This window comes from Peromyscus leucopus, chromosome 11 (genome assembly GCF_004664715.2).
Source record: "Peromyscus leucopus breed LL Stock chromosome 11, UCI_PerLeu_2.1, whole genome shotgun sequence".
Classification (NCBI taxonomy): domain Eukaryota; kingdom Metazoa; phylum Chordata; class Mammalia; order Rodentia; family Cricetidae; genus Peromyscus; species Peromyscus leucopus.
The window spans coordinates 41996686-42021674 of NC_051072.1; the positions used below are offsets into that span (position 1 = coordinate 41996686).

The following is a 24989-nucleotide window of genomic DNA, read 5'->3' on the forward strand; positions in this document are numbered from 1 at the left end:
CTTTATTTCCCCTCTTTTAAGAAAACCCAGATTGGAGATGGAGCTCAGTTAGTAGACTACCTACCTAGCAGGCATGAAACCCTAGGTTTGATTCCCAGTACCACAAAAATCAGGTATGGTGTGTACAGGGGAGGCAGGAAGATCACAAGTTTGAAGTCTCTCCCTTTATTACTTAATAAGTTTGATACCAGCTTAGGTTACGTGTGACTTGTACTAGACATTGGTCATTTCATTTTCATCCATGTCCTTAGTATGTCCTAGATAAACTTAGTATGTCCTTACTGGGCATTGTTTTCTCTGAATGCATAATCTTTCTCTTGCAAAATATCAAAGGACAGAAAATTCTACTCATCCTAAGATACAACATGTGGTGGTTTGAATGAGAATGGTGCCCATAGCTTACATGTTTGAATACTTGGTTCTCAGTTGGTAGACCTACTTGGGAAGGATTAGGGGGTGTGGTCTTGTTGGAGGAAGTGTGTAATGAGGCAGGCTTTGAGGCTCCAGATGACCTAGTGCTGTTCCCAATTAGCTGCTTGCCTCTTCCTTGCAGTTCTACATGTGTGCTCAGAGCCGTTCCTGCCTCTGTACCTTTGCTCCACCATCATGGACTGTAAAGCCCTGGTACCTTAAGTCCAATTAAAACACTTCTTTTATAAGTTGCCACTGTCATGGTTTTTTATCTAAGTGTGGTGGTTTGAAAGAAAATGGCCTCCAGAGGGAGTTGCACTAATGGGAGGTGTGGCCTTGTTGGAGTGGGTGTGGTCTTGCTGGAGGAAGTGTGTCACTGTGGAGGCGGGCTTGAGGTCTCATAAATGCTCAAGACACACCCAGCAAGCTGACTACTTCCTGTTGTCTGTGAGTCAAGATGTAAGAACTCTCAGCTAACTCTCCAGCACCGTGTCTGCCTGCATACACCATGCTCCCTGCCATGATGATAGTGAACTAAATCTCTGAAACTGTAAGCTAAGCCGCCCCTGAATAAAATGTTTTCCTTTATAAGAGTTGCCGTGGTCATGGTGTGTCTTCACAGCAATAGAAAAGTAACTATTACACTACATATTGATCATCTTTTCAAAAAATTATGTTACTTCTTTTTAGTGTACCACCTGCAAGAGTCATTTTTCTGCTTCTACAATATGGGTGCTGAGGGTCAAACTCAGGTCTTCAGTCTTGCTGCTAAGTGCCTTTACCCGTGGAGCCATCTCATTAGCTCCATATCCACCAGCTTAATTATTTCTTACAATGTTGGAGATAATGACTTGGGGATGGGGCGGAAAGTTTATGTGCCTGTGCAGTAACAACAAACAAAACACAGATAAATACCACACATTAAAAATCTTTGTAAGATCATTGAGTTTAAGAAAATATGCTTTGTTGTAAAGTAGTGAGTTGTGGGGCTGGATTTGATTGGTTGCTCAGTAGTTAAGGCACTGGCAACTCTTCCAGAGGACCTGGGTTCAATTTTCAGCACCCACATGGTGAGTCACAATTGGCTGTAACTTCAGTTCTAGGAGGTCTAACACCCTCTTCTGGCCTCTACAAAAACCAGACTCACGAGTGATGTACAGACATACATGCAGGCAAAGCATCTACACACATAAAAGTCTTTTTTTTTTTTTTAAGGTAGTGATTTAATGAACTTTGAATTATGAATGTTTAGGTTCTCCTTGGCCAGCTTTTCTTAGGGGAACTAGATGTCTTCATATGCTTTTTCATGACCGTGCAGAGAATTACTGTATAAAAAGGATTGTTTCCATTTAGAGGACAAAAATATTTACAGCCTAAATTCTGGAAAGTATTTGAACAGTGTAAACATCAATACTGTGATAGTTTCATGCTGTGGGGATTCTGGGATAAAACTGATGACTCAGGCTTCCTTGCTTCCTTTGACTCTTTCAACAAATGTCTGTTGTTTGTTTGTTCTTGTTAAGTTGTGTAAACCAAGAGACACAGTGGAGAATGTATCGCCTGGTTGTTGCTTTTAGGTTTTACTAACTTGTTTCTTTTTTAAATTACCCCTTGTTCTTCCTTATTAATAATAATTTAAGAATGATTTCAGATATTAAGTAGGTGTGAGTTGTGATTAGTATGATTAAAGCCTGTTTATATAATTTTAAAGTGGTTGAAGTTCTGATTCTTCTCTTTGGCCTGCTACTGTGAAAATTTTGACTTATAAAATTGTACTGAAAAATTGATTGAAAACATCCGTGTTTCTGCCTGCCTATTTTCTTCCTAGCACAGGAGGGTGAAGACAGGGTGTGAATTTTGATGTCATCATTTTAGCCAGAGAGAAAAATTAAGATCGTGCTCTTAGATGATTGGCCAGTATAAAATGCTCATTAAAGAAAAACTCAAAAACAAAACAGAACAAAAAAAAAAACAAAAGCGGACAAATAGGTGCCAGAGACCCATTCCCTTTAACCAAATAAGTATTAGAACATTCTGCTTATTTTTGTCTTTGTGGATTAAAAGCTTTGTAGGCTTTCTAAGGACATTTAGTTTTTTAAACATCTATTGTTTGAGTTCATAATGATATAAGAGGAATAATTTTAAACTAGCTCTTTTAAAATCAAAGTAAACACAGAAAACGTTGATTTTGTATATTACCAAGTTTTCAAAAGCAAGGGGAAAAAAATCACTTTTCATTAGGTCCCATAATCTATACATGTATCATTTTTATATATACCTTCAGGAAATATTAACAGTTCAAAACTAGTTTTATTCATGTATATTTTAGTGAAAAAGGAAATAAATGAAAATTGTATAGAATTAGTTTATATGGTCAAATGGCTTTTACTTGCTGATTTCAGGTTTTTGTGCCTTCACACATTTAATCCTTGTGCACATGTAGAATTAGTTACCATACAACAGTTATCCCTTGGGATCCATAGGGGATTGTTTTTGAGATCCTTTGGATAAAATCTGCACGTGCTCAAACCCCATGTATAAAATGGTAGAATTGCATATATAGCATGCACACCCCTCCATATGCTTTAAAATCACCTCTAGATGACTTAAAAAAATCAGAAGCAGGATAAATTCTGTGTACAATATACTTAGTGGCTAAAATAATGAAAAGTCAGTGCAAATGCACTTTCTTCCCTAAAGTATTTTGATCCATGGTTGGTTTACTGTATAGATGAGGGTCCTGCAGATAAAAATGTCTGAGTATGCTTCAGCAGTACAAGCCAAGGTTTTTTAAAAGCTTGTACTAGTGATGAGGCGTAGGTCAGGGATAGAATGCTCGTCTAGCAGGCTCAAGGCCCTGGATGTAAGTCTTAGCATGGGCACAGGAGGCCTGTGTTCTTTGTGTGGCACCGTCACTTGTTTTATAATCCTGTCTAAATCAAGGACGTAGGAAAGGAAAAGTGAAAGTGACATGTCACAGGCAGAGCAAACTTGGGCCATCAGTGTGGCCCTCCTTCAGTTCCACTTGACTCTCCAGTCTCCTTGATAGCAAAATTCTCTTGTGGTTTTTTAAAAATGAAGTTTCACAAATGGATTTAGGACTCACTCTTTCTCTGTGTTCTGGCTTATAGCCAGTATAATCAGTTGCATATTTCTTATCTATGTATCAGCTATTCATGACTGTGATTATCTCTACTTGTTTGGGATTTTTGTTTTGTTTTTTAAATGTTTTAAAAACATCTCTGTGTGTTCACACATGTACCATAGCACCTATGTGGGTATCAGATGCCACAGGTTACATGTCTAATGAGTGAAGAAGATCTTTTCTTGAATTCAGGACAGTATTGTGTTCGTTGGTGAGAGAGTAGTCGGGGAAGTGTTCATGATGGAAGTGTGAGGGAAGGGAGTAATAAGAAAGGCAGAACACCGAATGTTGGGTTCTACAGGGCTACTGTGTGACTGTAGGTAGCTCTCAGGTTATCTTTTCAGGGATTGTAGATTCCTTAGGCCTTCGTAGTTAAGAAGAATTGTCACTCTTAATAAGCAGCAGTTTGGGGCGTTAAGAACTAGGTCTAGCATCAGATTTGAGTGGGTGAGCCCAGGAAGACTGCAGGACATGATACCCTGCTCATGTATATAATAGGGTGGTTTTCATCAAAAAGGAAATGGTGCCTAGTTCCTAGAAAGTGTTTCCAGAAGTGACCAAAGCAAAATTATCTCTAATCCTTATTTGTCTTATTGTAGCTTTATTTTGATTGTTTCTACTTTAAATGTTTAGTCACATTAAAAAGCATAATTCCAGAAACCAGAATGGATATGAGGTTAAGACACTTACTACTAAGCTTGATGATGAGTTTAATCTCCAAAACCCAATGTGGTGATAAGAGAAAACCTGACCCCTGTGAGTTGTATGCCCACTATATATACCCCACCCCAAATAAATGAGTGAAAAAAAATGTTTTAAAAGTTAAAAACCCTAATTCTAGAACTATTGTGAAACTATTATGAAAAACAAGATTGATTCTTAATTTATGACAGGTGTTGGGAGAGTGTTGCGTGTGCTGTTTTTTGTGCACATGGGCAGAACAGGGCTTTAGAGCCCCTGGATGTGGTTACATACCCGTGTTTATTATTGCTGCCATGAGGAGCAGCCTGCAACAGCAGCTCAGAGATTGAAAGGAATCCATGGAGTTGGAGAACTAATCACTCAACTTGACTTTTCTGAGGGAGTAAAACTTCTTAATTCTCTGGGGCCATGAGCAGGGCTAAACTTAACTCTTGGGAATGGTGAAAAAGGGAAAACACACACACACACACACACACACACACACACACACACGCACACACCCCTTTAGGGTCTGTCATCTTCTGTCTCTTTAGTTCTTTTTTTACTTCTATCCAGATGTATCCCTTCTGTCTCTCTCGATGTTTTCCTTCTAACTACTTCCTGATGTCTTCCTTCTACGTCTTGCCTTCTACATCTTTCCTGGTGTTCTTCCTTATATTTCCTTATATTTCCTACATCTTTCCTTATATTCTGTCTTTACTTTTCCCTTATATACCCCAGCAAACTCTTTCAAGCAATCTAAAAATTACAATGTGATTACATTCCAATTTTTGAGTGAATGATTACAATGAATACAAGTAAAAAACAACATGTTTTCCATAACCCTTATGTGATTAAACATTTTACATATTGTAGGTGAGAAACAAGTTGTCTCAAAACACGCATACATTCAAAGTGTAAGCAAGCAAGGTATTTTTCTCAGCCAGTTCTTTTGCTGGCAGGCTGCATTTTGCAGTTACAAAGACAGGATCAACCACGTTATTTTTATCTTAAAGGTAAACTTATAAGAAATCTTAAAAGAATCACAAATCTAAATTTTTATATATGAAAAACAATCAGCTCTACTTTAAATACTGAGGGTACATACCCACTCAACAAGTTTTTATGTCAGGAAGCTGAGGGCAGAAATGGGTACAAGGAATTAATCATCACCATGAATCACCAACCCATCCAAGCAAGAAAAGGTTCACCAGCCAGCAATACGGGCTGCCGTTGTCCTTGTTTCTTGACCTCAGCAAGTCTCTCACTCAACTTTCTAAACTTTAAATGGTTCCCCAAGAGTTTCTGCCTCAAAGCCATTAACAAAAACACCTTAACCTAACCTTACTAACAACAAATCTACATGTCTAAATTCTTTCTAAGGGTAGTGGTTGCATCATTTATCTGCTCCAGCAGCAATGCTTGAAAAAGTTAATCACTATTACTGTAAGTACCAGTAACATGGCCCAGTGAGGGCCTAGAAACCCGCTGAGAGTCTTCATATAACCCATAGATTGTGAGAGACGTGGTGCCCAGGAAGGCAACAATCAGAGCTATGCTCAATAACAGCATGAGGTCCTCATAGTCCTTGGGGCTTTGCCTCTCCAAGGCTCACTCAGATATGACTTTGCCAGCTGTCTAACTGTGTTCCATGAGTTCCAATGCTGCCCGTTGGTCCCCTTGCATGCCCTCCGACAGTTTATAAGCTGTCTGAGGTGGGTGTTGGGGACCAAACTGCCCTTCTGCAAAAACAATACTTGCCAAACTGTTGAGTTATTTCTCCAGCCCTAGAAAAATCTTTCTAAAAGGCTTCATTATGAAATGTTACAAGTTAGGTTGTTACAAGGAATGTATTTATAGTAGTAGTGTTAGAAGAGTTTGTAAGTCTTAATTCTTATTCATTTAAATATATATTCTGAAGTCTGGAGTTGTAATGCACACCTTTAATCCCAGCACTTGGGAGGTAGAGGCAGGCAGGTATTTGTGAGTTCAAAGCCAGCCTGGTCTACACGGTGAATTTCAGGACAACCAGGGCTACATAGAGTCACTGTCTTTATATACATACATACATACATACATACATACATACATGTGTGTGTGTGTGTGTACATACTACTCATACTACTTTGACTTGTAGTTTCCTCTGTTATTTGAAAACGCTTTTCCCCAAACTGCTTAGTGACTAATAATTAAGTTGCTTCTTTTTGAGAATGCTTTTTAAAACTTGAGTAGTATGGAGACAATTATACTATCCAACTTGTCTTTTTTACTGATTACAAAAATGTTTCCTTTCCACTCTACAGTTCCTCCTCCCTAGAGTCAGCTTTTCCCATTCAAAGCCAGCCTTAGTTCCTTTCTTCTCTGCACTGTAGAACTTGGAGTCTGTCTCCCCCTCCCTGGCACTTGAGGGATAGTTACTGCTGCAGAGTGATACTTCATAATATGGCACAGTCACATTGAGGTTGCCAAATACCCGTTAGGAAAATTCATAATTAATATTTTGGGAAAACATTGACATTTCTTCCTTACAGATTTTCTAGTTTTCCCAGGAGTGAGATTGATGCTTAGAGCTGATGTTAGTAGAGAAGGCGGTTTAATATAGTCTCCCTAAAAATCTTGAAATAGATTCGTGGGCAAGATCCCTGGGAAGGGAGGGCGGGATTTCTGTCTGTGTAAGCCAGTGATTTCAGCTCTGTATGAAGAAGAAATTTCAGGTTCTACTTGGCATCTGTGATGGCTCCATGATGATTTGCTTCTCAGTGTGAGGGAATGGCCTTATTCTATCTTCATACCTTTTGTCTTTATACCTAAATCTAGGCTTTGTTTATAGACAAGGACACTAAAGATCATATGATTTGTAGCTAAATTTCTAGTGAAAATCTTGGCTCTTTTTTTCTAGTGTATACCTTACCGAATCAAATAGGATGTAGACTGAACATTTTTAGAAGGTATTTTTTAGTTCTTACATAAAGGAATCACAATGGCATAAAATAAGATGTTCTACTCAAACAAGAATGTTACAGAATGATTCCCATCAGTTAGGACTTGGCACATTTGGTGATTGGGTTCTCTAAAATGTGATCACATTGAATGTAGCGACACAAGCTTCTGACTGTACAAAGCAGGAAGTGGCCCAGACTGCTGACCTTAGAACTATTTACTGAATGTTTTGTGTTGTTTTTTAAGACAAAGTCTCACTGTGTAGCCTTGGCTGGCTTGGAACTTACTATGTAGACCAGGCTGTCCTTGAACTCATAGCAATTCACCTACCTCAGCCTCCCAAGTGTTGGGATTAAGGCATGCATCATTACACCCACTGCATTCACTAGACATTTAAAAAGTTAATTATGCATATTAATGAAGTCAAGTTACAGGGATAATAGTATAATCCTGGAGGCACTCATAATTTATTCAACTACTTTTAAATTCCCATAGTATAATTTAATTATACTATATGGTAGTAGATGGCTGCTTTTACTTTTTTGGAATACCAGTTATATAAGTTATGGTTTATATATAGCAAAAGTATACAATTTTGACAAATTTGCATCTTTGTACAACCTCTGCCATGCTCATGATAGAAGTTATATTTACCCAAAATGTTGCCTTTTTCTGTCCTGGAAAACTGTTGATCAAATAACCTTTCCTTTTGAGCATTTTGTAGGCATAGTTACATAGTCTGGCTTCTTGAGTCTGGCTTCTTGCTCTCCATGATGCTTTGAGAAATCATTCATGTTGCCTGGAAGTTCTTTTTCCTTGCTGAGTGTATTCTGTTGAATAATTTCCACGGGCCTACATGTGCGCTCAAGTTTATTCATTGAGTAGTTGGTGGGCATCTGTGAGTTGTTTGCAGTTTGGGACTGTTAAAGTACAACTATCATAAATATCTGTGTAGATCTTAGAACATTCGTTTGGATCTTAGGTAAATACTCAGAAGTAGGATTGCTTAACTTTATTAAAAGGTGACATATTTTCCAGTGTGAGTATTGCATTTTAAGTTCTTGTGAACAATATGTGAGACTCTTTGTCCATCATCTTTTTCATTTTGGGGGGGTGTAAGTGGGGGCTTGGATCTGCGTGCACATATAGTCTAGAGACAAGCTTGGGTCTTATTCTTTAGAAGCCATCCACCTTGTTGTTTGACCTGGGGCCCCCTCCTTCTGGGCTGTGTGGGCTGCAATCCCAAGCTAGCCTGTCCTTGCCTTTCCAGTAGGCATAGAGCATGTACTGTATCAATTTAGCCATCTCCAGACCCATAGTATTGCCACTCTTCTTAGTTTTACTTTTAAATAAAATTTATTGTGATTTCAATTTGTACTTTTGTAATGCCTAATTATATGCAACATCTTTTCAACTATCCCCTTGACATCGGAATATTTTCTTGGTAAAGTGCCTGTTTTAAAATTTTTTTCAAACCTTTCCTACTTCACAATGAAGTTGTTTGTCTGCTAACTGATTGTCACTGATTGTTCTGAATTCTTTATATGCTGGATCCAAGTTTTTGCCAAATGTTTTAACAATATTTTCTTCCACCCTGCATCTTTTTTTGCTTTTCCCTTGACAGTGTCTTCAGAAAGGCAGAGATTTTTGTCAGCACTTCTCGGTCCCTAGTTATAAAATTAACACAAGACAGAAAAAAAGAGCAAAATTGGTGTGGGGAGGAGGTGTATACAATAGGATGTATCTCTGCCTGTCATTCTCTGCTTATTCTTATGAGACAAGCATTTAACCCCAGGGATCCTCCTGTCTCAGCCCTCAAAGCTAGGGCTCCAAACACATACACAGCTGCACCTGCCTTTTTATGTGGATGCTGGGGACTCAAATTAGGTCCTTATGCTCACATGGTAAGCCCTCTTACCCTCTGCCCCATCTCCTCAGCCTTCAGTTATCTTACCTAATGCACTCACTCTTCCTGTATTTAAAGACTAGTGATCTTGCAAAAGAAAAATTGCTGACAGTATGTGCAGTTGTAAAAATATTACCGTAAAGATAGTTTGAAAGCTTTTCTTTCCTGTTTCAGTACTAAATTTACATATTCAAGATAGTATTTGGAATTTTTAAAATAGGTTATTAAAATGCTCTGATTAATCTGTTTTGTTTTTCTTTTATTCTAGTGTTATCCAAGATAAATTCTGTGGAATTATAAATATCTCTGTGGAGGCCCTTCATGATGTCATGACAGAAGACCCCGAAACAAGAACTTACAAAGAGTAGGTATATCATTTAATGAGTCATACTTAAATTTGGGGAATTAAATACATGCTGCCTGATGAGTTTTAATTCACAATATGAAAAGTATAATTTTGTTTTTATACAGTTTTTATTTAGTTTGTTTCTTTAGACAACGTGTCATGGGTCCCCAATTGACCACGAACTTGCATAGTCAAAAATGAAGTTGAACTTCTGATCTTCCTATCTTTCACTTCCCAAGTCTATAATTGTGTTCCTCCCCCATACCCACTTTATATGTTACTGTTATTGGGGTTGTATGTGTTGATGAGCATGCTGTGAACTGAGCTATATCAACAGCACTACACAGTGTTTTCTTCATTATTTTGCTTACAATATTTATTTGATTTTTAAAGCCTAGCTTTATTATGATATTCCAAATTGAGCCTCTTTGATATAATAATCATCATTTTGTGACTTGGTAATAATTTGTTTTTTAAATTGAGCTTTTGACAGTTAATGGCTGCTGGAGGTGATGGCATTATTTTTCTATAGGAGTGTAGCCACTGGGAAGTTGCCTGTGATCTAGTAAATGCCCACACATGTGCAAGCAACCCCACTTAATCCCCCTTAAAAGACATGAGAAATAGGAAGGGGAAAAGGGTTCCAAGGGAGTGGGAAGGGGTTGGAGAAGGGAATAGGCATAAATATGATCAAAATGCATTATATACATATATAAAATATCCAGAGAAGAAATTTAAAATATTATAAATAAATAAGTTCCAAATATGATCTGGCATAAATTTCTTTGTAAGGATCTTTTGAATACGTTCCCCCTTTCAAGCAAATAATGAGGAAAATGGGATGAGTTGTTTTGTATTTTTGTGATTAAAACATCTTAAAATGATACCTTTTGGGTACCTTCGTGCCTTTCAAGTGATTGACTAGTTTCAAAAGGTAATAGTTAAAATTATGTTCTTTTGGTGACTAGTTAGGCTGTGGAAGACCAGCTTCCACATTTATTTACTCCGGGGACACTTGAGGAGTTGAGGGATAAAAGACTTAGAAATATAGAGGAAAGAAACAGAAACACAAGATAGCCTCGGGTGGGCCTGGATCCTTATCCACCAGCCCAGAGCTTTATTCAAAGGGGCTTTTTATAACAATGCCAAGGGGAGGGGCAAAAAACCTCCCTGTTGTAGATACAGCCAAGTGTAGACCCTTACAGACACCTTATATCCAGGCCTGTGGTCCAATCATCTTCTTATACAGTCCTGTTGGGTAAAGCCACTAGGAAACCTTGGTGGGCTCCAACATTAGTCAAAATACATTGTTAAAAATACTGAAGGGTAGCCAAGCTTAGTGGCATTTGCTTTTAATCTCAGTAGGTGGATCTCTGAGTTCAAGACCAGCCTGGTTTACAGAGTCCTAGTCCAGCCAGGTCTATATAATGAGACCCTGTCTCAAAAACACAAACAAACAAGAGTACTGATGGGGCTGGAAAAATGACTCCGCAGCTAAACATCACATCCTGCTTTTACAGAGTTACCCAGGTTCAGTTCCCAGCACCCACATAACTGTTCACAACCGTCTATAACTCCAGTTCCAGGGGATCTGACACCCTCTTTTGACTTTTAAGGACATCACGCATAAATGTGGTGCACATATGTACCTGCAGGCAAACTCTCATGCATAACAAAATGAAAATAAATCTGAAGAATACTGATAATCTTATTTATACATATATCAACTTGAATTTTTAAAATTAATTATATCAGCCGGGCGGTGGTGGCGCACGCCTTTAATCCCAGCACTCGGGAGGCAGAGCCAGGCGGATCTCTGTGAGTTCGAGGCCAGCCTGGGCTACCAAGTGAGTTCCAGGAAAGGCACAAAGCTATGCAGAGAAACCCTGTCTCGAAAAACCAAAAAAAAAAAAAAAAAAAATTAATTATATCTTCCTGTGGGTAGCATTTATTATACCTTCTTCTTACTATTATATAAATAGATATTTACCTGTAATGTTTAGCAAGGTTTCATGAGATTGTATGCTGCTTGACATATTAATGGAAAGAATCTGTTTTCTTTGCTCTTTACAAAACCATTTGTAACTAATGGGAAAGATTGCCATTTGAGTCCTGTTTTGTTGAAAACACCACAAGCAGATACGTGTGGATCTTATTAAACATAAAAATATCTGACATGTTATTTACTTTTGAAGAATTATTATGAAATAGAAATATCCAGCTTTTTGTGACTACAGAAGTAACCACTTATGCATGTAGGGCATGGGCCTTTAAAGTTAACAGGAATTGTTCACAATAAGGCTTTAACAGGACCATAAATAGTATTTTTATACAGTGTATGACACAATTTACAAGTGATGGTAAAGTATTCAGGGTATGTTCAGATAGCCCTTGCTCAGTTTATTTTATATGAATATTATATATATGTATACTTACATACATATACATATACGAAATGAAAACAAGAAATATATAAGAAGACCAGAAAGTTCTTGTCCAGTTTATCTTATATAAGTCTATAGTATAAGAAAACAAGAAGTAATATATAAGAAGACAAGAAAGTTCTTATTCCTTATGCCAAATTCAACATAAACAAAAACAAAAACCCAACTTTGGCTTTAGAAGGAAACAGCCCAGTTGGGAGCTGTGCAAGCTTACCAACCCGAGCTGAGTTCCCGGAACCCACAGTAGAAATGAGAAAGTGAAGTACAGAATGAAATCCAAACAGAGGGAATCTAGACGTGAGGGCTGGTGTTCCCAGGAGCCAGAGCCCATCACTCACTGCAGCTTCCCTTCCCCAGAACTACTAGGTGGAGGCTTTTACCTGGGGTTATATAGGAACATAATGGAAACACAAGTTACCCCGCTTGTGTGAGTTTGGCCTCTTAGTGTGCTTGCAGAGTCTGTGGTAAGTCCTCCTACTCTGTAATCTGTGCCCGTGGACTTCCAGAAAAGTTCAGATGAAAAGCATCCAACAGTCACTTTAGTGGCTGACTTACTTTCCAGCTTTCCTTTTATGTTTATTTGAATAGTTCATTGAAAGGAAGCTCATCTTTCTGGTTCCATTGACATTTCAATTATAATACCACTTGAGAATGAATTAGAACAAAAGAAGAAAACGGCTTTCTTCACCTATGCAAGTCATGTACATATTAGGGTTCTCTACAGAAACAGAAACAGTAAACAGAACTGTAAAAATATTTTAAGAAATTGGCTCATCTGATTACAGAGGTTGAGGCATCTCTGGTTTATAGTGACAAGCTAGAGACTTAAGAGACCTAGTAGTTTTGAGTTCTAGTCCATCCAGGTTTAAAAGCAGAAAAAAATCTAAGTCCTAACTTAAAAGCAGGTAGAGCATGAATTCTTTGGCTTAACATTTTTCTGCGTGTTTGCTGTGTTGGCAGAAGCCCAACCATGTAGAGGGGACGTTTGCTTTGACCAGCTCATGATTCAGAAACTGATCTCATCTAGAAACAGCTTCACTGCACACCTAAAATATTTAATCAGACTCATGTGTTTTGAATACTTGTCCCCAGTTGGTGGAACTCTTTGGGAAGGATCAGAAGGTGTGGTCTTGTTGAAGGAGGTCTGTGACCAGGGATGGGCTTTGAGGCTTCCAAAGCCCATGCCAGGCCCAATCGGGCTCTGCCTTGTGCTTGTGGATTAGGATGTAAGTGCTTACTTAGCTCTGCTCTGGCACCATGCCTGCCTGCCTGCTGCCATGCTCCCTGCCATAGTAGTCGTGGACTCTAGCCCTTCACACCTCAAACCCCAAATTAAGTGTTTTCTTTCACAAATTGCCTTGGTCATGACAAAACACAAAGTAAGAAATTGGTACCAGGGAGTGGACTACTGTTATGATAGACCTGATCATGCTGAATTTTTGGAGGAATGTGGAGGACTTTGGAAATTTGGCCCTGGAAAGCGGTTTAACACCGTAAGTGGAGTTTTACAGACTAACACGGGTAGGATCTTGGGAAGACGAGTGCTGAGAGCAATGTGAACTATGGAAGCTCAGCTCAAAAAAGTTTCAGAGGGGAACAATATTAGAAACTAAGCTAAAGACCATTCTTGTGATATTTTGGCAAAGAATGTGGTTGCTTTTTTCCCTTATAAAAATCTACCTGAGGCTAAATGGAAAAGCTTGGACAAATGTAGTTGGCAGAGGAAATTTCAGTTGACTCTATCACGTGGTTATTACTATTCACTCTTATGCAGGTCTACAATGAAGAAGAGCAAGCAGGGGGAAAAAGAGTTTGAGGAGGAAAGATGTTTTTTAAAATGATATGTGGCATTGGTTACTGTGCGGAAAGGTCATGAGGCATGACAAAACCCAATATCAGTATCAGAGCTTTATCAGGAGGCAAGGGGGGTGCAAAAGAGCCAGGCCTGGTGGAAAGCATGTGCAGAGAGCAGAGAGAGGGAGCGAGATAGAGATGGGGGGCAGAGAGAACAGAAAAAAAGAGAGGGGGGTCTGTTTCTGGCTCTTTAAGGCGGGCTTACTGAGCTACGCCACTGCATGCGCAGATTGCGTGACCAAAGAGCACCAGGAAATTTAATGTTTGAGCCAAGGCTTGTGTTGAAAGACTTTGCTCAAAATAGAATAGAAGTGGTGGTGCCCTCAGGACAAGATCTCACTCAGCTAAGCTTCCAATTTATAAAAAGAGGTATTTAAGGAATTATCTGTTGCTAAAAAGCAGCAACAAATCAAACCTTACGCAAATTAATTCAAGGAGGGGTCAGGCTGTATTCCAAGTTTGGCAGTGTATGCCCTGTGGTTCTGGCTTTAGAGTCTTGAAGGATAGAAAAATACCTTAAGACATGACGTGATCAGGTTTATAATGAGATTAATATGACCTGTAGAAATTGAGCCAGAGGCAGAAAAACAACTTAGGTAGCTGTTACAAGTAAATTATGCTGTCTTGGCGAGCAATACTGAGCTGAATTTGAGGTGAACTTTGGAGGAGGGTGGCAGGAGCAGTTGAGGAGGGCCAGCAGGTATTTATAATTGGATGGTATGCACATTATTGTTTTAGTTGCTGTTTCTAGCCTCTTTTTATCTCTGTGGCTTAATATAGTCTAATGACATTTGTTTAGGCCTTTTAAGATTTCAGTATATTTGTTTGGAGAAATGGCAGTGAGTTCATATGTGTTCTTCTAATGATCCCATATTTTATTTTGTCTATTAAAAAGTTCATATTCTGGGCCGGGCGGTGGTGGCGCACGCCTTTAATCCCAGCACTCAGGAGGCAGAGCCAGGCAGATCTCTGTGAGTTCGAGGCCAGCCTGGTCTCCAAAGTGAGTTCCAGGAAAGGCTCAAAGCTACACAGAGAAACCCTGTCTCGAAAAACAAAAAAACAAAACAAAAAAAAAAGTTCATATTCTAAGGTAAATGAATACTTAATGGTTGTCTAAAATTAATATAACAACATTGCTTGAGAATGTTCAGGAAATAGATCCCTTCAGGAGAGTTTCATCTTGAGAGTTGATGAATCTGCATCTGTTTGTTGCTTATTTTTCAGTTAGAGTTTCTTCATCAAACCAGAGCAGCATGTTAGTGAGACTAGAGACTTGTGTGTTGATAATCTGTGTAGCGTGGTTTCTTTTTCCTTTTTTATGTAATATTTTGTTTTCAGAAACACTGGGAAGAGAAATTGATAATCTCTTGACAAAGTTTGGGAAGTAAAAAGGAAGAGAATTTAATTAGCATTTTAGGAAGCAGTGAACTTGATTAGAAAAGACTCATAAATTTTTTATAGCTGTAGAGTACAAAACACAGCTATAAAGGAAGTAGTCATATTTGAAACAAGTAAAATTTAGACTTTTGTAATGATTTTTTCTTCATTTGATTCAATGGACTCACCAGATGGCCTTTCAGAGGGGAAGAGAGTGGAAACTACATACATAACAGCAACATCAAAAATGATGAGCAACAAACCATTTCTGGTCCTGCAGTTACCACTGTCTGCTGTCCTAACTTCTGTCTTTAGTCTTCCTGGGAGGTCTCTCTCCAGCGTCCCCTGCTCAGCCGTGTCCTTCTACTTCATAAAATCAAAAGCCCATGTTGAACAGATGAAGTTTTTGGACGATATTTTATGCTGACCCTTACTACTTTGCACAGCTTGTTCTTGTGTGGCTTTTCCATGGATTGACCACCAAACCCTAGATATGCCATAGGCTTCTATACTTGTGGGTTGACTCGAAATCTCATATCTTGGTGTGTGTCATATCCTTGGCTTTGGCCTGTTTGAGAAGACCTGCCTCTAGAATTCCTTTTGCCTCTTTTCTCTGCTCCTCCTTGGCATATCCTCTGCATTGCTAATGCACTACATTCACTTAGTTAACTTTTATTCGGACCATAAGAGGATTTGAGACAATGCATAAGAAAAAGGGATTTTATATGTTGTTACTATTAGTTAATAAATCAGCTGCTTTGGCCTATGGCAAGGCAGCTTAGAGGCAAGAGGGAAACCCAAGGAGGGAGACAGGAAAGAGAAAGGTGGAGTCTGAGAGAGACGCCAGACTGCCATCCTGGGAGCAACATGTAATGGGATGCAGGTAAAACCATGGAACACGTGGCAATACATAGATTAATAGTTATGGGTTGAGTTAAACTCTAAGAGCTAGCTAGCAAGAAGCCTGCCATAGGCCATACAGTTTGTGATTAAAAAAAAAAAAGAAAAAGGGATTTTTAAATAGCAAAGCTTAATGATGTGTGTGTGTGTGTGTGTGTGTGTCACGTGGATGAAAGACTTAGCTGTGAGCTGAATGTCAGTGCAAAAAGAAGCCCTTGCTGCATGCTGTTGTTTTCAAGTAGAGAGGAATAGGTTTACTAGGAGAAGGAAATGGTTTTGTTTTCTTACATTTTTCATAAGGTATTTATATAAGGAACTGTAATAGAACTTAAACCTTAACAAGGTCTTGGCTCTCTCTGACAGCAGTATGCTCATAGGCAAGAAGCTCCAGCATTAGTTAAGGTGACCTTACCAACAGCATCATAGATCCAGGTTCTCTCCACTTTGTCTCTCAGCATGTTTAATCTTCAGGCTACAGTAGCTCCAGAAGTTAAATGACAGTACTAGTGGCCGATACTCTCCTCTCCATGTCCTTTTTAAAGATTGAAGTGAACCTTTGCTAGAAACCATTTCAAAGATTTTTGTCCCTTTTATCTAATTGACCAGAATTCCATAAACATGCCCCTCTTATGAGCCATCATTGACTAGGGGAATAGGATTGTCATGATTTTTTTGTTGAGCACTGACTCTGGGGCTGGAACTTGCCATTTCAGAAGTTCATGATGGCATGGAAGCAGAGTGAAGCCGGACAGATTCAGGTTCTGTAAGAAGGATAAAACATAAAGGTGGTGCTCAGTGGTTGAACTCGCATGCTTGCCCCTCTGAGTTATATCTCCAGTCCAGCAACAAAATTAAATGAAAAGGAGAAGGGTGGTTATGTGACATGACCATTAATAATGCTTCCAGTTCAGTCTTACATAAGGTAATTTGTGCTGTTAGTTTTTTGTGAACTTGACACAGCTAGGGTCATCAGGGAAGCAGGAACTTCAGTTGAGAAAATGCTTCCATCAGATTTCCCTGCAGGCAATCTGTGTGGCATTTTCTTAATTAATGTTTAATATAGAAGGGCCCAGACCACTGGGGCTAGTGCCACCTCTCGGCACATGGTTCTGGGTTGTTCAGCAGGCCAAGCAAGCCATGAGAAGAAAGATAGTAAGTATCACCCTTTTAGGGCCTCTGCTTCAGCTCTAGTCCAGATTCCTGCCTTGAATTCAAGGCTATTTTCTTTAGACTGTTTCCCTAGGTTAAATCTGAAGCATCTAAATTTGTTACTCTGAGGTATGGAAAAGTTCATTTAGGCTAGGAAAAGTTAAAGGGACACTCAAAGAATGTGTTAGGGTCCTGGAGAAGTCCCAAAAAGACCACCATCCATGTTTGCAATCAACAAGAGTGTTTATTATCTCAAGAAGGTACCAGCATGCTAGGGCCATACATCCAACACAAAGGCAAAAATGGCGGCCCGAGAGAAGCTTCCAGGCTCTTTTATACACAACTAAAGGAATTCTAAAAGCAGCGTTATCATTCTACCTAGTGGCAGTCACATTAGTACATTTCTAATTGGTTAGGATTTGCAGGTGTGGGCTAAGGCTATAGCTTTTCCATTCTTGGGCAAGTCTGGACAGGTCCCAGGCCTTGTCCTTATTTGGTTATTGCCTTGAGGTACCTGGGGAGGCAAGGGGAGTTGGCCCAGGTCTAAGAGCAGTTCTCCTCATCCTCACTGTCAGGGGTATTAGTGATTGATTGCCCTTTGTTTGTGACCTGAGACCTCGTTCTTGACCCAGTTATCAGGGGCCTGTCATTTGCCTGGACCTCTCATTCCCCATCATCTCAAATCCTGGAAATATTTCTTCCAGGTTTACGGGTTTATAGTGTTGCTTTAAAACCATCAGTTGGACCGGGGAGATCCATGCCTTATGAACCTGATTAAGGCGTTAATGATACAAGGTCCACAAGTCAGGGCTAAAAGAAGAATAATGAGGGGACCAGCTAAAGCTGATAAGAGGGTGGTTAACCAGGGTGACCAATTGAATAAAGATTCATAAAGTTAGGGAATATAGTATAATTTCCTGCCCCAGCCAGCGGGGTCTTCAATGGGGCCTAAAGGGAGGGCCGGCGAATGAGAGGGACAAGAGACACAAAGAATGAGAGCAAGACAGGACGTCTGATCAAGCTCCAAAATTTTATTTTTCTCTCAAGGCATATATAGGTAGGCAAAGGGCGTTGCGAGCAGGAAGGGACTTCATTATGGGGGTTGCAAGCAGGAAGGGGCTTAATTATGGGGTGTTCGGCCAGCAGGAAATGTTGCTCTGAAGGTTATCTATCTACCCTTGTCTAACTGCCTAATTGCTTAACTGCAGCTCATTCACCTGATATCTGAGAAGAGGTTCCGGTATCTGTGAGAAGAGGTTCTGGTGCTATGGAGAGTTAAGCAAGGCCTAGATCTAAGAAAAAAGGAGAGAACCCCAAATATGGCAGCATGTGTGTCAAGGATCGCTTAGGCTTATGGTTCCCGTCAATTTCCCTTAACTGGTATTTGTAAAGTCATCCTTTTCTCACTGAAAATTAACAGGATGACTTAGGGTAGAGTTTTTATATAGGTTTTTATAGGTTTGCTAAACATGTCACTGCAGGTACCCTGTCACTAAACAGAAAGGACTTAAAAGGACGTGGTGTTTCTTACCAACATTTGTTAGTTGTGTTTGACTCTCTGGAGTTTTTTGTTGAGAAAGATTCTGATTTAGCACCCTAGTGCCTAGAGGTATTCAGTAATTTCTGCGCAAGTGTGTAATGGGGGAATGGCTGTATGTATTCACAAGACAGTCATTGTTATTTTTTAACAATTATTGATAATATTTTATTACCATAACTATTTTTGGATTCAAAGCCTCCATATATTTTAGCTTATTAGAAATCTAGTCTCTGCATTTCAATTAAAATGTGACTGCTGTTCTTGAATCCTTGTGAACAAAATGAGATTTCACTTTCAGTGGAACTTTTCTTCATAAGATAGTTTCAACTTTGTGCTTTTCAGTAAAACTTTTTGTTGTTTTTTGGGCTGGTGATATATATAGCTCAATTGTAGAGAAGTTGCATATCATACATAAGTAATCCCGAGTCAGAAAAAAAGAGTAGTTTTGCACCTTTTTCAGACCTAAATGAGTATAATTTGCAGAAATGTAAAGTAAGTTCTTTAGGTAGTTTTGGGTTATTAAAGGAAAAGAGAAATATATATGTCATGCATGTGCACATGTGTATACACACACAGACACAGATTCTTCATTGTGCTAAATCCTTTAGCATCAGTGAAGGCAGAGTAGAACATTTTTACTTTGTAAGTAACAAGCCTGGAGATATGGCTCTTTGGTTAAGAGCACTTGCTGTTCTTCCAGAGGACCTGAGTTCAGTTCTAAGCAACCACATGAGATCACTCACAGCTAGCTGCAGTAATCCAGCTGCAGGTAAATCTGATACCCTCTTCTGGCCTCCACAGGCTCTGTACTTATGTGGCACATACTCACACATAAATAAAAAATAAACCTTTTAAGAAGAGGAGGAGGAGCCTCAGAAGCAGGAGAGAGAAGCAGAAGCAACAAACTAACATGTTTTGTGGTGCAGAAGAATTTGAGACAAAAAAGTGTTCTCATAGAGACCAATATTTGAAGTCTAGTTGGCATAAAATAAATAATGGAAGGAAACATACCTTACTCAGTTCTAAAACTTAAACTGGGATCTAGGCTTTCTTAAGACCTTTCACTTTATTTTGAGTTGATATAATGTGTTTTCTTACCTTGTGCTGGAGCATTAGCGTGCCATTGTGCTATGTATGATCTGTGGTCTCAGCAGACAGCATTTGCAGCTTCAAAAAGACCAAGGCCACAAGTGAGTTGAAGGCCAAGTCTTCCTTGTTTTCAGAATTTGTCAGCTCAAGGTGCCTGCTGTGGGACTGCACAAGCGTGCACTGACTGGACTAGATGCAGTATTTCCAGAAGACATTATTTTTAATTGTGGAGAAGGACACCCACCAAGTCTCCTGTGACAGGGAACCTGATTAAGTTTCTGATATTAGCAGCTGGCTTACATCCTAAATTAATTTTTGAATATTAACTTTGAAATTGCCCTTCCCCTTGATTTGGTGTAGAACATCAAGAGAAACCAAGCCTTCTTTGCCATAGTCTTTTGGTTAGAAACTTATAGCTCTGCTAAATTTCTGAGTTCTTCTGTTCAAAATTAGGAAATTGTGGGGTTTGTTCCATTGATGGTGATTCACTAGACAGTATTCATTTCTTGTGTCTCTCTAATGAGTGTCAGATGAACAGGAAACTGTGTTTCTATTACCTCTGCTAATGGTGGAGAGCAGTGGTGCAGATAATCAAAATAAAATGATTTCTAACTGTCCTGAAGCTACTGGTGCCACCGGGGACAAGTTTCTTCTAGCACAGTAATTTCATTTGGAACATGAAATGGATTGTTCCATCATCAGTAGTGTTTTGATATGCTTCTGTTGAAGTCACTGTGTGTATAGTCTGCAGATGCACAAGTGTTTGGGGAAGTAGTTTTAAGTGTAAGTCTTGGGGGTTGGGTTTTGTTTTAGAAAGATATAAATTATACAACTTTTGTGCTAGATAGAGGGGTCAGTGGTTAAGAGCACTGGCTGCTCTTCCAGAGGACCTGGGTTCAATTCCTAGCCACCACCTGGTGGCTCACAACCATCTATAATGGGATGAGGGATCAGATGCCCTCCTCTGTCATGCCGGCATACATGCAAATAGAGTACTCATATACATAAATAAGTCTTTAAAAAAAACAAAAACACTTTTTAGGGGCTGGAGAGATGGCTCAGTGGTTAAGAGCCATGGCTGCTCTTCAGGAGGACCCAGGTTCAATTCCCAGCACCTACATAGCAGCTCACAACTATCTGTAACTCCAGTTCCAGGGGCTCTGATACCAATACACACTAAATAAATAAATAAATAAATAAATAAATAAATAAATAAATAAATAAATAAATTTTTAAAAAGAAAGCTATAAATTACTCAGTTTTTAAGTGATACTTGGTTCAAAAGATTTCTACAAATAATCTTTTAAAAATTTATCATGTGTTGTATATATTTTGGGTTTTTCCCACCCTTATGTAGCTCCAGTTAACCTTAGGATACTGATTTTCCTGCCTTGTTCTGCCAAGTTCTTTGTAATTCACTGTATTAAATGCCCAAGTTAAATGTTCCAAAATTCCCTTTGTTGTGGTCTATTTTAAAATGATGTTGTTGTTTTTTAACATATATAATGAAGAAAACTTTTTTTTTTTTTTTTTTTTTTTGGTTTTTCGAGACAGGGTTTCTCTGTGTAGCTTTGCGCCTTTCCTGGGGCTCACTTGGTAACCCAGGCTGGCCTCGAACTTACAGAGATCCGCCTGCCTCTGCCTCCCGAGTGCTGGGATTAAAGGCGTGCGCCACCACCGCCCAGCCGAAAACCTTTGATGTATGTGTGTTTACAGGTGGGTGTGGAAGTAAGAGGTCATTGCTGGGTGTTGTCCCTAATTGCTCCCTACCTCAGTTCTGGAGACAGTGTCCCTCGCTGAACCTAGAGCTCACCAGCTTAGCCAGCCCAGGGGTCCTTCCATCACCTCCTAGGCAGTGCTGGGTTCCAAGTGCGCTGCTGTGCCCAGCGTTCTTGCTTGGATTCAGGGGTCAAACTCAGGCCCTCATGCTTATGCAGCAAACACTATTGACTGAACAGCTCCCCAGCCTAAAAACAACAAACAAACAAAAACTTCCAAATCTTATTTGTCTACTCTACTCTGCCTCAGTTGTTACAAAGAGCATTCATGTTCTCGGTAATTTTGAGTGCTTCTTTTCAGTGTGTGCGGACAAGTTTTACTTCAAGTCTGGTATTGTTTTTCATTGTAGTTGTATGCTGATGTCTCATCATGAAGAACCAAAAGTCACAGAAGATGAAGAACCACCCACAGAACAAGACAAGAGGAAGAAGATGGTGAGTCACAAGTGTAACTACGCGCTGTCATTGGGCAGTCCACCTGTATATCTGTCCCTTCATCCCTTGTTGAAGAATCCAAGCATCTGAGCTTTGCTCCTTGGATAGATCGTTTTGAGATAGTTGATGCCTGTCTGAGAAGAGCAGAAGTTTTGCTCTTTAAAAAAAAAAGTGGGATTCAAAAACCTTATTTAAGTTGTTTTCTTTCCCCATTATGTTATTATCTCTACAGTGACTCTTCTCCAATCTGCATCATAAGACATCGTAAAATGCTTTAATTGCTAGCCATTAATTCTTGGTATCAGAATCTGGTAAGAATAAAGAACAGGAGATTAAGAAACTTCGAAATGTTTTGCCTTGAAATTTATTTATAATTTTTAATACTTACTTTGACCCTGAATGTAAACAGACGCAATAAGCTTTGGAAATCTTTTCTGGTCTCCTGGCGGCAGGACTTCCTGCCTTCCCTGGGCCTGCTTTCCTCTCCTGCAATGTTTTCTGCCCAGCACAGTTCACCGGTGAACACACAACACCATTGGGACTGAGACTGGGAGCCTGGTGATCACTGTGTGTTTTCATAGTGATTTGTGTCGTTATTCCATTCAGTCTCAGTTCTCTTACTTTGATCTTGCAGGGCTTGATCCTGGGTGTGTGGTTAACACTGCACTGCTCTAATAGCCTCATTTAAACCAGGCTTGAGTTTAGTCCATCACATTTTCCATCTACACTTAGAAACCATCTTCTAAAAGAATTATTCTTATTTTTTTTTCTTTTTTGGTGGGGGGAACCTTTAATGGCTGAGCCATCTCTCTAGCCCAGGAATGATTCTTAACACCAAAATGTGAACCTTTTTTCTGTGTAGTTATGTGTGACCTTGAACAGATTGCCTTGTCTTTTTAGACTTGTGCCTCATCTGTGAGATTGGAAGAAAATTGGGTTCGTAGATTGCCAGGGCCTGTCAGCTGAAATCATTTTTTGATATATTTTAAAAGCCCTTGATGCCATTCTTTCTTTTGTGAACACATAGTATTTATGAATATATCCCCAGAAACATCTCTTCTTTAAACTGAGACCTTTGGTGCTACCCTAAGATGGACCATGTATTCTCTTGACTTACAGCAGTGAGAGGACCCTTACATAACTTGTTGGCCTTTCCCAGTTCTGCCCTCCTCTTCCCAACTTTATAAGCATTGCAAATACCATTATTGTCATAGAAAAATGTGATAGCTTTTTCTCCACAACATTTTGAATTATAAATTAATAATAGGTATTCTGTCATTAGCTTCTATGTATGTTACATTAATTTTTCTTAATCTGCTAGATATATCCTTAGCAAGTTAAACTACTCAAATCTGTGATTCATTTTGCATTTAATATTTAGTTATATTATGTAGTAGTAGTTTATGTTCATTCTAATTTTATTTTCATATTGTCTCAAAGATTAATGGAGGAACATAGTTTTATAAGTAGTAATTTAGAATTCCTTTGCTCTAGTGTGTAGTCTTGAAGTAAATATACACTGTCCTCTATTAAGAGTTTCAATGCCTTACTCTGAGGGGTCTGGTAAAGATACTGGCTTGCAATTAAAGGTGGGATTGTATGTCTTAACCATGAACACTTTTGTGACTTTAGAGGTAGTCTTCTCATAACTTTAAACTAAAAAATCAGTTTCACTCATCCTTTTAAGGTTAAAAGCATAAATTTATACCAGTGAGTGTTTTGTTTGTTGGCCTGGGACCCAGTGTGTAGCAGAGAATGACCTTAACTCTTGATCTCTCTTTGCTCCATCTTTCAAGTGCTTGGATTATAGGAGTATGCCACCAAGCCAGTGTAGCTGGAGGGCTTCTCTCCAGGTTCCCCAAGCCCCGCAGTCCCACAATCCATTTATAAAATAATCACTCAGACGCTTATATCACTTATAAACTGTATGGCCGTGGCAGGCTTCCTGCTAACTGTTCTTTTATCTTAAATTAACCCATTTTTATAAATCTATACCTTGCCATGTGGCTGGTGGCTTACCGGCGTCTTTACATGCTGCTTGTCCTGGCAGTGGCTGCAGTGTCTCTCCCCCTTCTTCCTGTTTCCCCAATTCTCCTCTCTCCTTGTCCCGCCTATACTTCCTGCCTGGCCACTGGCCATCAGTGTTTTATTTATATAGAGTGATATCCACAGCAAGCCAGTTTACATGCTGTTTTTCTTTTATTTTTATTAACTTACGAAGTAACAAGTTTCCTTATAGCTTCTGCCCTGCTGCCCCCCTTCATGACTGTGTCATATAGTTTGGGGTCAGCTATTGTGATGTTTCCAGCATTGCTCTTTCGCCTTGGCTTGCTTTGGCTATTTGGTTTCTTTCTGTATGAACTCATTTCAATGCTCCTACATCATCTGGGAGTATAAGTATAAACGATTGCTCATGGCTTTGTGCTAGATCTTGAGCAAAACCCCGAACATTGGTCGTTTTCTTCATTGTAGCTACTTTCTTTTCTTCTGGTAACTATTTTGTACTTTTATCTGGACTCCTGTTTTCAGTCACTCCTTCCCCTGCCCCTCATTTGATGTTTTTACTTTTGAGTTAAGCCTTAGGTTTCCTTCCCACTTAATATTTACCATATGTCTCAGTCTGGGAGTTGTGTATATTGAATATTTTCTAGAAGCTCTACCTCTTCATTTGGTGAGTAGTCAGGTTTGGAAACAAATTGAATAGAAGTTAAACCCCTTGATGGTCTTTTAAGACCTCTATCAACCCTTCCAACTTTCCTTCCCATCCTGTGTCTCACACTGGCTAACCTGAATGGCTTACATTCACAGAACTATGTAGTTAAACTTTTTCATTGGGACCATCAGCTCCCCAGTAATGACAGGGAGACTTACTATAAATTATGAAAGCTAGACCTTAGCTTAGGCTTGTTTCTGATTAGCCCTTTTAACTTAAATTAACCCATATCTTTTAATCTACGTTCTTTTACATGGCTCAGTTACCTTTACTTTGTACTA

General features: G+C 39.2%; 1 protein-coding gene across 3 annotated transcripts in view; it reads left to right on the forward strand.

Annotated features, from left to right (window-relative positions):
- Ipo11 (importin 11) overlaps nt 1–24989 on the forward strand; it is a 178197-nt gene that overhangs the window by 126478 nt on the left and 26730 nt on the right. For all 3 annotated transcript variants that reach the window (XM_028884121.1, XM_028884135.1, XM_028884126.2), the window contains 2 exons: nt 9352–9447; nt 21911–21995. In XM_028884121.1, the coding sequence (XP_028739954.1) occupies nt 9352–9447; nt 21911–21995 (181 nt within the window). The remainder of the gene's footprint in view (nt 1–9351; nt 9448–21910; nt 21996–24989) is intronic.